Source organism: Paramisgurnus dabryanus, chromosome 14 (genome assembly GCF_030506205.2).
Source record: "Paramisgurnus dabryanus chromosome 14, PD_genome_1.1, whole genome shotgun sequence".
Taxonomy (NCBI): Eukaryota; Metazoa; Chordata; class Actinopteri; order Cypriniformes; family Cobitidae; genus Paramisgurnus; species Paramisgurnus dabryanus.
Genome location: NC_133350.1, coordinates 32,150,318 through 32,168,215, shown reverse-complemented (window position 1 = coordinate 32,168,215; position 17,898 = coordinate 32,150,318). Strand labels below are relative to the sequence as shown.

Below are 17,898 nucleotides of genomic sequence, written 5' to 3'. Positions count from 1 at the left end.
TTTTTAAAAAAAAAACAGTTAGCATTTTCAGGCTCCAAAAACGCCATTTTAACCCCTTGTGCGCCGTCGAGCAAACCAAGTGATGTCGTCATCTGTGCTTTGTTGTACGAGTTCCCAAACTCTCTTGTATTTTTAGCAGTAAACATGCCAAGCATCAAGATAATCATATGCTATTGTTCATGTGTTGTGTGTTTGTTTGTGTCACGTTTAAGATGATGTCACGACAGTAGAGGTGGCGCAACTGTAACAATAGGTCTATAATCCCACCCACTTGTTGTACTTTTTAATGCACTTTGTAATAGAAAAGTGACATGTGTTTTGTGTTTACCATATTGCTTGACACAGTAAAGTACATTTTAGCTGTAGTGTGGTAATGGTTATGTTTGCTTACCCCTCTCTGGGGTCGAGGGCGATGGCTCGAGGGTGCTCCACATCACCTGCCAGTAGAGTGGTGCGCATTGTACCATCCAGTTTGGCCACCTCAATCTGATCCAGGTTACTCTCCACCCAGTAGATGTTTCCAGCGATCCAGTCAACTGCCAAACCCTCTGGAGTCGCCAAACCATACTGGATCACCACATCGAAACTGGTCAGTGCTGCTTTGTGAAATAAAAATGAGGATAGACAACTGAATGTAGAATTTTTATCTCGCTATTAGATAAAGACAATAAGTATCAAGAGGGCTTTTCACATTGCGCTTAACCCCGGGTTATTTTCTTTCTAAACCCCACTTTTAACCCTAAGTTAAAGAGCGTTTCACACTTGTAATGCATTTCACACCAAACGCATGCTGTGTGAAATTCAGCAGGGTTATAATGTTATGACTCGATGATTAGCAATGCACAGCCAATCCAAAACTGAAGAGCACGTACGTCATATCACAAGCTGTGTACAGTACTTTAAACGCCTGAATTGGTGTAAGAATGACATCCTAGGAGGCTTAAAACAGACAAGAGAGATTTAGATTCCCTCACTGATGGAGAACCGCGAGACAAGCGGTTATTTAAAAGCGATAGCGCTCAAATTTAGTTCAGTCAGTTTGGCATTACTTTTTCTCCAATCATGACTTTTGACACTGCAAATATGCAAATGAAAACGTTAACCTAGGGTTTAGGAATGCACAGGGTGAAAAGTCAGCTTATAAATACCCAGGGTTATCGCTTAATTACGGATTCCATTAACATGTGGTTTATAATAACCCGGGGTTTAACTATTTCAAGTGTGAAAAACCCTAAGGAGATCCATGATATATGTCAAGTCATTAAAAAATGACTTGTGTATGACTTCAGAAGACTTGTAATCTTAGGCCATTATCATGACACTTTGCAGCCTGACAGCTCCAATCCCAATTCACATTGACCATATGGAACATTGCAGGATATTTATCATGAAATATCATCTTCAGTTCCAAATACTGCATACTAAAACAATATGAGATTAAAGAAAATTGGCAGTTCCAATCTGCCTGACTGACCCGAGCACTATATCGTTTATGAGAGTTAGGCTGAACATTGTGACCAGGCTGCCATAATGGGGATTTACCAACATTACAAGCTTTGTGGCATCAAATGTTATTCAGGGGGGATTTGCGGATGTTAATAGTTTTGTGTTTTTGCTCATGTCAACTAAATTGTTTTAGCATCCCATTTGCTAATGGATTTATGCAAATCAGGTAACAACACAACCACATTGGTGAAATTAATGCTGAATGCAATTGGCACATGCAGGGCAAATCCCCAGTATGCAGGCCAGATCGTGTATAATCTGTTATGTCTGTGAAACGACAGTATTTATTACTTTTAGACAGAAGTTTAGATCTACAGATATTTTCTGCTAATGTATGTGGTGTTTAATTGCAAATGAGACAGATAAGTGAAAAAGGTAATGCTTTATAAAAAAATCTACCAGCCTTTAAATATTACATAAAACTATATGAAATGTTGTTCAACCCTTTACAGGTCTGTCAAAGCATTCACTTAAGCAGTAAATATAAGAGCAGGGACGATACACTCATCTTCAAATTCAATACTATCACGGTACCTGTGTGGCAATTGGATACTTATTTGGATTCTATGTATTGCGATTCAATATTATAATTCAACGTGATTTATTTATTTGGTTTTTACCTGGCAAAAGTGGAATCATACACAAAAAATTATATGATGTACTGTATGTAACAGCAAATACACTCACCTAAAAGGATTATTAGGAACACCATACTAATACTGTGTTTGAACCCCTTTCGCTTCCTTAATTCTACATGGCAGTGATTCAACAAGGTGCTGAAAGCATTCTTTAGAAATGTTTGCCCATATTGATACGATAACATCTTGCAGTTGATGGAGATTTGTGGGATGCACATCCAGGGCACGAAGATCCCGTTCCACCACATCCCAAAGATGCTCTATTGGGTTGAGATCTGGTGACTGTGGGGGCCATTTTAGTACAGTGAACTCATTGTCATGTTCAAGAAACCAATTTGAAATGATTCAAGCTTTGTGACATGGTGCATTATCCTGCTGGAAGTAGCCATCAGAGGATGGGTACATGGTGGTCATAAAGGGATGGACATGGTCAGAAACAATGCTCAGGTAGGCCGTGGCATTTAAACGATGCCCAATTGGCACTAAGGGGCCTAAAGTGTGCTAAGAAAACATCCCCACACCATTACACCACCACCACCAGCCTGCACAGTGATAACAAGGCATGATGGATCCATGTTCTCATTCTCATCAGTCATCAACTGTCCAATTTTGGTGAGCTTGTGCAAATTGTAGCCTCTTTTTCCTATTTGTAGAGGGGATGAGTGGTACCCGGTGGGGTCTTCTGCTGTTGTAGTCCATCCGCCTCAAGGTTGTGCGTGTTGTGGCTTCACAAATGCTTTGCTGCATACCTCGGTTGTAACGAGTGGTTATTTCAGTCAAAGTTGCTCTTCTATCATCTTGAATCAGTCGGCCCATTCTCCTCTGACCTCTAGCATCAACAAGGCATTTTCGCCCACAGGACTGCCGCATACTGGATGTTTTTCCTTTTTCACACCATTCTTTGTAAACCCTAGAAATGGTTGTGCGTGAAAATCCCAGTAACTGAGCAGATTGTGAAATACTCAGACCGACCTGTCTGGCACCAACAACCATGCCATGCTCAAAATCGCTTAAATTACCTTTCTTTCCCATTCTGACATTCAGTTTAGAGTTCAAGAGATTGTCTTGACCAGGACCACACCCCTAAATGCATTGAAGAAACTTTCATGTGATTGGTTGATTAGATAACTGCATTAATGAGAAATTGAACAGGTGTTCCTAATAATCCTTTAGGTGAGTGTACAAAAGCAATGTATCGCATCTGTTTAAAAATGAGTTTTCTATTATGTGTTTGTTCAAATGAGAAAATGAGTTTGGTTTAATGAGAAAAGCATCATTTTATTTCCTATAATGTGTTTTTAAGTTGAAAACATTAAGCTATGTGTGTAAACAGAAGCAAAGAGCAAACGCTTTTAGTCAGTAAAAACGCTGATAAAGCGGACTGCCCCAACGAACGTACATAAACACTCAAGTTGGCATATTTATATTATTTCACCAATTTTTCTTGAGAAACTCAAGCATGCAGTATCTCTATACTATGATGTTTTGTCAGATTGTCATGATTAAGTGCAGATGCGGAAAAAAACGTGCCAACTACAGAGATGTGCACAGATAAAGCAGTTCCCCATCACCCGATGCATTAATGTTTTATGAATGGTATCAATTCTGAAAAAAGAAGTCAATTACAAAATTATCGTTTAATAAATTGTGATGAGTGAATCGATTTATTTCCCACCCCTAGTAAATATCATGTGAGTAATAACTCTGAAGTCACTGGACAATTATATCATAACAACAGCAGTCCACTCATATGACACCACATGAACATACATCTCTAACCTTGATATGATAAATGTATTTAGTAAGATATACAGCTACTCCAGAAATGCCATAAATAGAGAAATATATTTGTTGTAGTCAAAATGGTTTAGTTTGTGGGTCTCTTCCCGTCTAGTGGACACTTCTTCAATAGGATAAGCTGAAATGAGGAGCAGACTTTATGTCTATAATCAAAAGAGCTTTTGTGAGACTACGCAGAAATAAAACTACATAGAGACTTTGATTGATGGTTCTGTCGAAAATGGCGTCTTTCATTTTGACTTATTGTTTTCCTTTCAAAAAATGTCTGTGAATCTGGACTGATCACTTTTTTGTTTGCCAGTGTGGAGCAGATTTGGAAACTGACCAGCTGGAACGTTTAGAAAGAAACAACTTAAAAGCAAGCAGTCCATCAGATCCTGCTTTTACTGTAACATTTTAACGTTTCATTATTAAAGGTTACGTGATTTGCTTACCGCCGTTCTCCGACAGCTTCCCACGGTAAATCTTGTCCTCGACAACATCAGTCCAGTAGAGTGAGCTCTCGTTCAGATGAAAGTCAAGAGCAATGGTGTTTCTCAGGCCTGGCACTAACACACTAAACTCTCCTTTATGGAGATCAATCCGTCGGATCTCATGCCGGTTTGAGAAGATGATGAATGGTTTGAACGGATCTGGAAAAACAGTAAAGTCACACCAGAAGTCTTTGAGAAACTAAAGTCTAACACTGTCTGACATGTTTGTTAAAATATCTGCAGTAAGATGAATGCCTCTCTCTGGTCAGCTAAATCATTTTAATGTTTTATAGAAATGTGAAATTTGTCCAGCAGTATATAATCATTTCATTGGCTAAATGATTGCACTTCCTGTGACAGTAAATGAAGAGCTCAGATGCAAAACCTTCTAACACTTTTTCTTGCAAATTAGCATTTTTTTTTTATCAGACTCTTAATGTACAACAAAGTGATATTTCTGAATGGCCTGAGGCCAGAATTAAGCAGATTTGAAGTGAAAGTATTTGATAAATGTATAATACATGGCGAGAACATTCGGTTAAGTCTTTCCCCGCCATTGACGAGTTATCTTGTCAATTAAGAAAAAAAAATTTCCAGCCAATGACGCTTTTGGCGAGTTTTTATGGTAATATGTAATTCCGCTATTATCTACTAGGCTCTTACAAAATTCATAAAAAAATAAAGCAAAAACTAATTTAACAACATTTTAAACTCTGTGTATGTTTTGATCATCTTCTAAATCTGATCTCTAACTAAAATTCCTTTAAAAAACTGCAATTATTTCATATTTTTTGCTCAAAATTTGGTATTTTTAAAGAAACCTACTCATATTTAAGAGGTTATAAAAATAGATCAAATGAAGATAGGATGAAATGTTTTTTCCCGTGTTGTTTGTTTGTTTGTTTAAAAGCAGAGAGTATGTTCTTTCATTTCATATATTTGTATGTTTATATATTTATAGAAAAATATTTTGAAACTTTGCTGAAAATCACATAAATGTGGAATGAGTTAAAATAACAGATTTATCTGTCATACAGTGCCTCTATGATTGTGAAGTGTCATGTGACAAGGTTGATGATGCATTAATTAAGAGGATAATGTATAGTTTTCAGCAGTAACAACGTAAACAAACGTTTTTTTTTTGTGAAACAAACTTCATTTATGGGGAGTCATTTTTAAATGCTGTTAAGTTTGTGGAACTCCGTTTCACAGCTTTCTGGTCATCACTACCGTTTTTGTGGCTCTTATCAATAAACTTTAAGTTTTCCTGCATACTGAGTCCTCCCCTTTCTGAAACCCTGACAAAAGGTTTTCCTCCACATAGTTGTCATCATTGGGGTTCTTCTCTACACTTCTCTTTAAAGTTTTTATACTGTTTCAATGCCAGTTTTATTCCATCTGTTTGTGGAATGTTTATTTTTTATATTTTAAAGTCAGTGCTTAGAGCAGATGTATGAAAAAAATAACAGTGTTGTTTGGAAAAGTAATTGTGAAGTGTGTTGCCAATCTGTGCACAAGCACAGTAACTGAAGCAATTTTATTAAAATGTTTTAGGCTAAGTTGAGCTTGAAAACCATGATGTACGATACAGTTGATGCCAGGTTGTTTGTTAAAAATACAGTATTTTGCTGTATTGTAAACTTGGCAAGCAATTTTGAAGATATCAATCTTTCCCCATTCACAAAGTGTGGACTTGGTCTTGTATGACTGAAATTACTGTCTGGAGACATTGAAAATTACTTCTAAGTTGGGAGACTTTCCTAAAAAAAAAAATGTGTTCTGTTCATTCTGTGAAACACCAAGTAAATACCACAGGAACAATTCATTGTCATGATACATTTCAAAAGAACAACGGTATTACCATCTTTACCATCACCACAACATGGTATCACCACAGTATTTCTCTGTAATACAAATTGCTTTTTTTAACTTAGAATATTAACAAAACAAAAATCTAGGAAAATCCCTCTCCAAACATTTTACTTTGTGTTTCCCATTGTGTCCAATGCTTCGGTCTAATATTTACCTCAGAAACCTTCCTGTTGGGTCCTAAAGCTGTTTTCTCTTATATTTCTCACCTGTGCTCCTGCAGCTCTCCATGTCAGGTTCAAGAGCCCATCCATCATAACAGGAGCACTTGACATTGAACTTGTCCTGTTCACATCGCTGGCTGCACTTCAGGTGTTTGGCACAGAAGCCCTGGATCTGACAAGTCTTGTTATCAGAGCCCAGTTCCATGCCAAGCGGGCACGAGCACAGAATGCCCTCACCCGGTGCCACCGTACAGTTATGACTGCAGCCACCATTGTCCAAAGAGCACAGGTCTGCATGCAAAAAACAAAAAGATTAGTTTAGATTTCCTTTCAACATTTTACTATAAGCACAGATATCAAAGAGTGGTCAATTACACTTAAGCTGAGTCAGACACTAATAATACAGTCAAGAACAGCACAGTCAAGTGTTTCTTCATGCATTGTTATATTTTTAAATAAGAGTTCATGTATCAGGTAGTACAGCATTAAAGCAGCAGCACAAAAACACACATCCTAAAATAAATAAGTATGCATTTAACATGTTGTTGTCTTTAATGTTTTTTTAGATAAAATTTGTTTTTGGATAAAAGCATCTGCCAAATGCGTAAATGTTGTTTTTGCAATTGAAAAGTGTATATCAACTCTATATAAAGCACTGCTTAAATGCAAATATGTGATTTTAATTTAAGATTCACCAAAGATATTACACATAACAAGATTGAGTACTCATATTACTGGAAATAAGGGACAACACAACCCTCAATATGGCTGCTCTTGTAACAGAAGTCCTGCCTTCCAGTTAAAGGTGGGGTGCACGATTATTGTGAAACTCTTTAAAAAGGGAGTTGGTAAGAAAACACACTTGTAGTCAATCAGCATTAAGGGGCGTGTCTACTAACTAACATCGTTGCCTGGGTTGTGTATGTGTGGGGTGGGTCTATCAAAAGAAGGTCCAGATTCTATTGGGGTAAGGGCGTGTTTGTTTAGGTGATTTCAAATGTCAACATTGTCTTTCAGAGATCGTGCACCCTGCCTTTAAAATAACCAATCTGATGATTTTCTGGGGGAGGAGCTCTTTTATCTATATATCAGATATATCAGTTGTTTAATTTTTTATCACATGACTTTAGAGATATCAGTCTTTCCCCATTCAAGCAGATAAAGGGACTTTGGTTGCACCTGATAACTAATTCTGATTTATAAATCTATAAATCAGTCAAATTTCTATGAATCCTCAAATATTGCAGTTTTTTTTGGAAGGGGGGGGGGGTATTATGTAGTTGACTGTGCAGATTTGTGAAAACAGCATGAGGGTTGTGGATTAATGGTGTCAGCTTGTTTCAGTGTCTGTTGCCATCAGTATTCTGCTGCTGTCAGATGCAGCTTGAGTCTCAATGTGCTCAGTGAATATCTATGAGTCTTACCACAGAGTTTCTCATCGGAGCCGTCGGGACAATCGTCTTTACCATCACAGAGCTTGTCGGCAGGCAGACAGATGTTGGTGTCATTAGCACAGACATGATGGGAGAGTTTACACACCAGTGCCTCGCAGTTATCTTCATCAGAGTTATCTTCACAATCACTGTCTCCATCACACACCCACGCTTTACTGATACATCGCGCTGCATCACAAACAAACACTACATTAATCCTACTATACAATACACAATACAATGCTTCTTTTAAACTATTAAAGTAGCCACAAGCTACTCATGTTGATGAAATACACAACCCAATCTCAAGGCAAGTTGTGATATGGTCAAGAAATACTTGATTAATTTATTTGTGTTCATGGACACAATTTTCCGCTTTTTTATTTTTTATGTTATTTTATGTATTGTTTTCTCTTTTTTTTTACCTTTGTCGCTTGGGGTTGGGGTTACAACAACTTTCTGTTACATTATAGACATCCTAACCCAAACCCCAACTTTATCCCCAAACCCAAGCAACACGTGCAGGGTTGGGGAAAGTTACTTTTAAAAGTAATGCATTACAATATTAAGTTACTCCCCAAAAAAGTAACTAATTAACTAACGTTACTTAGTTACTTTCTTATGGAAAGTAATGCTTACGTTACTTTTGCGTTACTTTTTCTTACTTGGCTGAGGCTTGATCTCTTTCAGGCCTTGCAGGTGTTTTTATGATCGCAAAAATGTCAAGATCTGGCCTGCCATCACCGTTTCTGACTCAAACTGTTTCTGCTCAGTCGCACAGAGTGCGTAATTCTACGTTAATATGTTCAGTTTAATTCAGTACATTATTTTATTTTTAAATTGAATGTATTAAACTGAAAAGTAACTTGCATTACTTAAAAAAAAAGTAACTCAAATATTAATGTGTACATTTATAAAGTAATGCGTTACTTTACTCGTTACTCCAGAAAAGTAATATTATTACTTGTAATGTGTTACCCCCAACACTGCTCAAGTGAAACTAAACGCGATAGTTTCATTTGCGGAAGCGATAGTTTCACGTGTGCACGCAAAAATTTCACGTGAGCACGCAATAGTTTCACATGCGCACGCGAAACTAAACTTTATTTAATTTTTGCTCAGAACTCAGAGGTCCTCTGAAAAATTTAATCCCGTCCGAATGTAAATGTCTGTGTTTGCCCGCAACATCTTTTGAAAACGCGTTTCTTTTCGAGTTTTGTCTAATGTGATCTGTCGTAAGGTCTTACTAAAGCGCACATATTTTACTTCCCGAGTCCCATTCATTCAGATATGGATGTTTTGTTCCATTCGGCGGAAAAAATATTTAAGTCAAAACTAGGTAAATATCAAACACTGTTATGACTGGCCACTGTAATATCAGTATAAGGTAAACTCAACCTTATTTTGTTAAACTCTGGAATGGTAATGTTAATTAATAAAGATAATAAATTGTTATTAATCATGATTTCTTTGTACTTATTATTTAGCAGCCAGTAATATAAAATGCATAGGCTACTTTAGTGGGATTTGTATAAGTTATTTTGATTTGTTAAAATTAAATTCATAAATTATATGTTCTGTCATAATTTTACATTTAAAGCAAAATATCAAACATTGCAAACATGCGTATCCAGAGAAAGTGATCTTCTGCAACGCCCAATCACACAAAAGAGACACTCACATCTCTGGAATAGCCTAAGAATTTTAGTCCTGTCCAAATTGGTACATAAAATCACAGACGTCGTGGGGGACACGTTGAAACTCAAACGTTGTTTGGAAAACTAATCCCGTCCAAATTGTGCTTTATTTTTCAACATAAGATAATACTATGTATGTTCTTATATAGGGGCTATATAGAGACAAAAATGAAGGATTTCATTCTGAAATGCTTTGTTATGGTGTATGGCATATACACAAACTGTATTCAGAAATACAGAACACTCAGAATACTCGTGATCAGAATGCCATACCATAGTTTAGTTTGTTCATGGATGATTGTATCTCAAGATAAGGATAAAATGGGTTTTCTGACTGGTCTGAGCACATCAGACCGTTAAATTGGGACCATATCATTTATATTTTCTGCTTCATTACCTGAGTCCCTGCAGCCAAACTTCACCGCTGGATCGCACATGTGTGTTACACCCTCACAATTCTTCTCATCGCTCAGATCCATGCAGTCTGTGTCTCCATCACAACGCCAGCGGAGAGGAATACATAATCCATCCATACGACACTGAAACTCATCTGTATGACAGCCGCCGGGAGGACGAGTCGCTGTGGACGTAATGAGAGTTTTGTTATTATAAGAGCCTCTCTTCTTCACAACATACAAAACATCACACTCACAGAAATGTAAATCTGATAAACAACTTCATGGACAACACTGCAACAATGGCCTGGAAAAACAGATTTGTGCTGTACTACTATCAGAGCAAAGAGCACAACTATAACCTCCAGGTTTATGGACGGGATGCTTGTAATGATTTTCCTACTAAATGCACAATTAATCCTCAGCTGCATTTCTGATCGTCTTAAAACCCAAAGAAAAGTCAAGCCTTACCAATGCAAACAGGTTTTCACTTTTACTGTAACTACATCTCAAGCAATCCCTCTCTATCTTCAAGGAAACCTAAAGATCTCCTCTGTAAATCATTAATGTTGAACAATTAAGTTTGTAGACTGAAGCTGTAAAACATGTACCGTACTGTATGTTGTGAGTGAGATGTTTGAGTTGTAGTGAAACAGTGCTTAGCACTTTGGATAAAGGTACAGCATAAAAGCGATAAAAATGTGATTTATTTAATATTTAAGTTGCTGTGAGTTCTTCAAGGGTGAAATAAATAAAGCTGTTGATGTGGTGGTTGTGTGAGGTGGGATTTATTTGAATGAATCCCTCTTTAAGTTCATTATCACCCTGTAATGTGCTTCATATCTTACTCATGAGCTAACAGTGCTGCCGGCAAAGGCGTTCATTCCCATGAGAGGAGATTATATTAGGGATAAAATGAACTGAGGTTTCCTCATTAATGAATGTATGATTTGTAATTGCTAAAACATAACTAAACTGTAAAGGTGCTGTAGAATGTAAAACTGTATTTACTCTGGAATAGACATGGGGATGACATATCGTGTGCCTCATTCTTATGTAACCCTTGTGCATGCAAAAGATGACTGGAAAACAGACCAATCTTAAAGCCAAAAGTATACTAGGGACGTCTGCGTATGCACGCCTTCCGCATGACGTCATTTTCGTCATCAGGAGGGTCTGCGGCAGGCCGCGCAGACCGTCCGTGTGCAGCCCAAAATTTGAGACCGCGCGGACAGTGCGCGTACGGTCCGCGTACGACAGCGCATGCGCATGAAAATATTTAGACAGGATGCTCCACTATAAACAATTACACAAAGGAAATAGACAGCATTTGCACACACACTTTCGTTTTTCTTCTTTAACTTTTACTTCTTCCAAGAACAGAAAGCTGTGGAGCATGTTTGTTTGATTCCTGTTCTTTGTTGTCTTGTTGTTTGTTCTAAACTGTGTTTGCAATGGTGGATCAGTTACTTTTCTTCACCTATCCTAATGTTTTAATGTACTGTAAATGTCGCCAAATCAGTGCTGCCCTGACAGCCTGTTAGACTAATAATTGGAATAAGAAATCATTTGTATTGCGTATAGTGTCGAACGCGGCTATCCGCGTGTAGCCGTGGGGACTATACTTGGAAAGCTGCGGCGACGCGTGCGCGCGAGCCGGACGCGGAAAAAAAGTATACCCGGCCTTAACATAACACCAACTGTGACGTTAGTCTTGAGATGTACGATCCAACATTAAATTACACATTAAATTAAGCACAATGTTGTTACAATGCTAGAAACAAAGTTGTGACTGCTGAGTTAACGCTATATGCTACCGTTTAGGCTTAAATTTCTAGTTTTGACGTTATAGTTACGGTTTGCTGGTCAATACTGAAAAAAAACACAAACTTACATTTTGAAATGCCCATTAACAATCTCCAAACAATTGATTATTCGTCAAAATCTATATCTTCGCCTGATACTGACTCTGTTTACATACACACAGAGCTACTGAAGGAGCTGCTCTGAAAAATACCCAATCAGAGCAGAGCTCAACATTATTATTCATGACCCTTTCAAATAAGGTAATAACAGCCCATTTTATTCTAGGGAAAATTTGAAGGGTTGTAAATAGAGATGTAATACCGCCTCTAGATAATTTTCACACTTAATAAAGCCATATACCTTCTATGTAGATATCAGAGAACAATTTAAGAGATTGTTTCAATGCATTCTTTGGAACCTTTAAAGAGATGTGCAATATAACAGATCCACTTTATATCAAACCAAATCTGGGTAACTTCTCTTCACAGTTCTAGGCCAAAGAGAGAAAAACCTTTCACAAACTAAAACTACCAACAACCATGACTTGACTGCTCACATTGAAATGACAAAAGTGATGATTTAATGTGTTTTGGTTTATGTTTCAGTAAATGCTTTTCTGACCGTCATCCTGACTGGCCGGCTACATAACCGATGAAGCCGCAAACTCTTACCCTGGTTAGTGCAGTTGGCGTGAGTCTCATCGCTGTAGTCACCGCAGTCATTGTCTCCGTCACACGTCCAGTAGTCAGGAATGCAGCGGCCGCTGTTGCATTTAAACTGCGCACTGGAGCATGAATGACTGCAGCCAGCTTCATCACTGTTATCACCACAGTCATTGTCTGAAAGAGCATTCATTGTCAAATATATGCTATCACACAAACCCCAAAAAAAACAAAATATGACGTTTGACTTGTTTTCCAGTAAAAATATCAAAACAGGGTTAAAACAAGAACAATTTACTTGTTAAGATAAACTTTGAGGCTTTGTGTCAGAGAATATATTTTATCATTAGAAGGTCAAATCATTTTTTTTTTAGTATAAATCAAATTTTTATAATTTTATTTAAGGGAACATTTCACAAGACTTTTTCGAAGATGTAAAATAAATCTTTGGTGTCCCCAAATTACGTATGTAATTCACGTACGTGAAGTTTTAGCTCAAAATATCATATAGATAATTTATCATAAAATGTTAAAATTGACACTTTGGTGGTGGTTTGTTAAAATTGAAACTTAATTGTAATGTCAATTATTTCTCTCTTTGCACTAAATTGCAATGCTGTGGTTGGATAGTGCAGATTAAGGGGCGGTATTAATTATAATAAGATCCGCATTTGACATCACAAGAGAAGCCAAATTTCAATGAGCTATTTTTTCACATGCTTGCAGAGAATGGTTTACGAAAACTAAGTAACTGGGTTGATTTTCACATTTTCCAGGTGGATAAAAGCACTGGGGACCCAATTATAGCATTTAAACATGGAAAAAGTCAGATTTTCATGATATGTCCCCTTTAAATAAAAATATGGTTATGAAAAACAACTTTCTGCTTGTCAAGTAAATGTATCTTATTTTAAGAATGTTTTACTATATTGGGTTTTATGCATTTACAATAAATACATAAAATCGAAAAATAAATAAATACAATTGATTGTTAGACCAAACGGTTCAGAAACCGATGGTTTTACATGCATAATCTGTTAAAATATAAACTATGATTATTTGCAATCAAAGAGGCTTAAATTTAGTTTGAGATTTGTACCGTAGCACTCTTCAATATTCAAGTAAATGTGACAAAACAGTTAACTCACACACAATACACACAGTTAACAATTTTATAATCAATATCAAATGAGTAAACATCACAGAAACTGCATAGATCACACATGCACCACTGAGGATGGACACTGGTTGATATTTAATGCTTAATCTCCTGTTACCATTGTTACTAAGGTGTTAGTTAAAGTGACCTGTATTACCATCATTGAAGTTCACTTTAGAAACATAGTTGGGTTTAAGTTAAAGCAAAGAGGAACTGCCATATGTTCGCTCTCAAGATATAAAAAACACAGCTTATCGAATAGGTATGATATAGCTGCAAGTATTTGAGACCGGTCTATTGTAACAGGCCTTTATCTTTACTTTAATATTATAGCACTATGGTGCATGTTGATCTATGCACTAACCGGTCGGGTTCGGACAATTCAACTCATCAGAGCCGTCCGCACAATCCTTTTCTGCAACACACAGTCCATGTGACACGAGAGGGAGGGGCAAATGGCACAGAGAGAGGAAATGAAGTTACACAAAAACACATATGACATGAATAACAAACACAAATGAGGGAAATGTGATCATTCTGGTGAACGACAGACAAAGGAAACACAAAAGAAAACTTAAACATGATGAGTTTCTCACCGTTATCACAGCGCCAGTTGATGTTAATGCAACGTCCGTTATTACAGGTGAACTGAGTGAGTGGGAAACAGGTTGGGTATGCTGTCAACAAAACAAACATCATAAACAATTCATAATATAAATCACATCATCTCATCCCATAGTATCAATAAATACTATAGTAAGAAGGTCATGTTTTAAACTTAACAATTTTAACTTAAGCAAAAGTAAAAAAAAATGACTTTTTTATTGTAATTAAGTATTAAAGGTAAAAAACAACACATGTTCATAATATGTAGTATTCATAATATACGTATGATATTACACTTTTGGAATGTAGTGAAATAAACTTTCGCTAAACAGATTAAAACAGACTTGAAAAATTCATTTAGGTAGAGTCAAACTAATTGCTGTGCACCTCTGGTTTGTTATTGTAATTCCTTGTTGCACTTTATTTTAAGTTTAATCAACTTGAATTTACATTTCATTTCAACTTTCATGACTAGTTAGGAGATGCTTTAAATGACAAAAATAAGTAGAATTAGCTTAAGTTATTTTATGGGGTTTAGATTAATCCAGGACTAGGCCTTAGTTATATTAGAACATTCATGTTATTTCTATAGACATACCTTACAAAAGACATTACTGGTGTGCATTTTGAAACTTAACAATAGCACTGATATATGTTAAGATATGTCAGGGCAAGATGTTTTTACATTAGAGCAGCTCAATTATGCATTTTAGTCTGGGACTATAGGATAAACCCTCTCGGGAAACCGCCACATCATTTATAGCAACTCCTCACTAATCAAGAACGTTGAAATTAATTGTAATTTCAAGTTGATTTAACTTAAATATTTAAGTGCAATAAAGAATTTTTACAGTATACATTTTTTTTAAGAAGATAAAAGATACTATAATACATATATTCATGGCCAAAAACAATTAAAATCTCGATTTTTGTCCATTAAATAACATATCTTTCTCTTTTTTAAAGTTTTGTCCTTTAGCTTTCTTTAACAAGATAGTGAAGTGAGGACAAGAAATAATAATGTTGAGAGAGGCTGAGGAGAGGGGAACAGGACTCAAACTCAGCTCTCAAGACGTCCTATTGAGCAACAATGTGCAACTCACTTGCTACTAGTGCCCATATTTTCTGTTGAGATTTTCAAGATTGATATACAGAATGTCAGGTGCAACACAAAGTCAGTAACAGGACAACTTTCCCACAATTTATCTGTCATGTACTAGAAACAAATCTTCTGGAATAACAGCATCCATCCGACATCCTACTGACAACATCACTGTGACTGAGCAGGTCAACAGATATAATTGACATGTAATTGTGGACGTTCATGTGTTAATGTAGCTATTCATTTATATAATGTCTGTAATGGGACAGAAGAATGTATTTTTTATGTGGCACAAGTCTTTTAATTGATGAATAGAGTCAGTCCAAGTTTCAAATGTCAATTAGAACATTTTCATGTTAAAACTAAACAAACAGACACAACTAGAATCACTAAATTTTTAATGAGAAAACCCAGTTTAATGAATATTAATATGTTGTTCGTTATATAAAGGAGTGTTATTTACCGCAGGATGCAGGCTCATCGGATCGATCTCCACAGTCATCATCCAGATCACATGTCCATGAGTTGGGAATACAGCGGCCGCTGGCACACGAGAACTGGTGCGGAGGACACGTGCGAGCTGTAACAGAGAATCTGATCTGAATCAAGTCCAACTCTACAAGTTCAAATTAAACACTGATAATCATAAAGCCCCTATGAAATCAACAATAATGCTTTTTGGCATCTAGTTCATATCTGCCCTGAGTTCGGCTATATGTCACCTGACACAGGTTCAAATGCAAAGATGTAAGGGTGTGTTTTCACACATGATACATTGTACATTCACACATGATACAAAATACGTTGTATAATTTTTCAGTTAGTGCGGTTCGTGTTCACATATGTTGTTTTTACTGTACTCGAAACACCAGACCGTACACCATGTGACAACGGTCAGTGCTGTCATTGGTCTCTGACAGCGCTTACCCCCAATGACCACCCACCATGTTTCTACAACAACCAGCCTGACAAGAAGAACGAAACTAGCAAGATACAGTATGGAGATAAACGTGCACGTCTTTGCGAATTTTCTTTGCTTTAAAGCGAAATTGCGCAAATACTCTTTTAAAGCCCTTCTCACGGAGCCGTTTGCTAAAAATAATGAAAGTGTCACTATTTTTTGTGTGTGGATGACAGCTATGCATTTATGAAATCATCAGCTCACACTGGCAGGAGACAGCAAATATACACAACGGACCAAGATGGCAATATTTGTTGGTTACCCACAATATAACTCTGAGCGGGCCGTTTAGTGCGCAGCAGCGTGCGGATGTTGTGTTCACACTGACCCAAACGAACCGTACTCGGACCGACACATCATTTGGGCCGACCTAAACAGTGCATGTGTGAAAGCACCCTAATTCAAGGTTGATTGCTATGATGTGCACAATGGCCTACTGGCTATAAAAAAATACAAGCCTTCTGATTCGTCCTGGTAGAGCTAAGGGTGTATTCACACCTGCCTTGTTTGGTTCGATTGAATCGAACTCATGTTCGTTTCCCCTCTTGGTGCAGACCTTTTGGGCAGGTGTGAATACAGCAATCGAACTCTGGTGCGGACCAAACAACCGGACCGAGACCCAGCTGAAGAGGTGGTCTCGGTCCGGTTCCAAACGAACTCTGGTACGGTTCGTTTAAGGTGTGAACATGTACCGACCTCGATGCGCACCAAATTTATTATATTATTGTTATTCTGCTAGTGTGAGACACGCTATCAAGCAGTTTATGTCGCATATACTGTACGGCAATGATTTTGAATACCTTTATTGTAATAATAAACTTTTTATTTCTTTGCTTAACTTAGGTAAGTTTGTCCATGTTTATATTGTTGTAGTTTTAGATTCATTAAGAAATGCAAGCCAATAATTTGTTTCAAAAAATCTAAGGATCTTAAGATTTATTTATGTTATAAGGCGGGTACGATGTTTTCCGTCTATTCGTTTTGTTAAATATAAGCGAGTAATTTTACTAATTTATTGTTGTGCTGTTTTAATAAAAATAAGAATAAACACATATAAAGCATTCATAGTAATGAAAAATTATGAGACACGCTATCAAGCAGTTTATGTCGTGCATACTGTACGACAATGATTTTAAATACCTTTGTTGTAATAGCAGAATATTATGCATACAAACAGCGCATCTAAATCCGCGTAATTTAACTTTTAAGCGATCACGGAACAAAACGCAAAATCAAAAGAAATGTCTTGCCAACCTGCATTTTTTATTTCATAGCAAAATAATAGCAGTAATTTAAAATGTCTTATTATATTGTTTATAAAATTATCTAATATTCTTTGATACAGAGTTAGACAACTTGGTAAACATTTCTGGCTTTATTTTACTTCAATCTTTCTCCAGCACCCTGCACCCCATCACCAGCAACACCGCGCCCCACAAACAACAGTCAATCAAAATCTCCTGTGCACATATTACTACATTTTTTTTTTTTTTTTAAGTTTTTAATTGTTATCTAGTATAATGAATTATTTTCATGAGGATACATACGTGAAAGGTCTCTGTGAGCTGTGTGTCGCACCTGCTGTCTCACATAAATGACAAAAACTGGGTAAAGCAATAATGCATTT

The 17,898-nt window shown here is 36.7% G+C and overlaps 1 protein-coding gene across 1 annotated transcript in view; it reads right to left on the bottom strand.

Moving 5' to 3' along the window:
* The window catches only part of lrp1aa (low density lipoprotein receptor-related protein 1Aa), a 263,102-nt gene that overhangs the window by 106,213 nt on the left and 138,991 nt on the right, over window positions 1–17,898 (bottom strand). The window contains exons 18-25 of the mRNA XM_065265952.2: window positions 15,774–15,890; window positions 14,199–14,279; window positions 12,453–12,620; window positions 9,978–10,160; window positions 7,875–8,072; window positions 6,496–6,741; window positions 4,379–4,576; window positions 392–596 (exon numbers count right to left, since the gene is read on the bottom strand). Coding sequence (XP_065122024.1) covers window positions 392–596; window positions 4,379–4,576; window positions 6,496–6,741; window positions 7,875–8,072; window positions 9,978–10,160; window positions 12,453–12,620; window positions 14,199–14,279; window positions 15,774–15,890 — 1,396 coding nt within the window. The remainder of the gene's footprint in view (window positions 1–391; window positions 597–4,378; window positions 4,577–6,495; window positions 6,742–7,874; window positions 8,073–9,977; window positions 10,161–12,452; window positions 12,621–14,198; window positions 14,280–15,773; window positions 15,891–17,898) is intronic.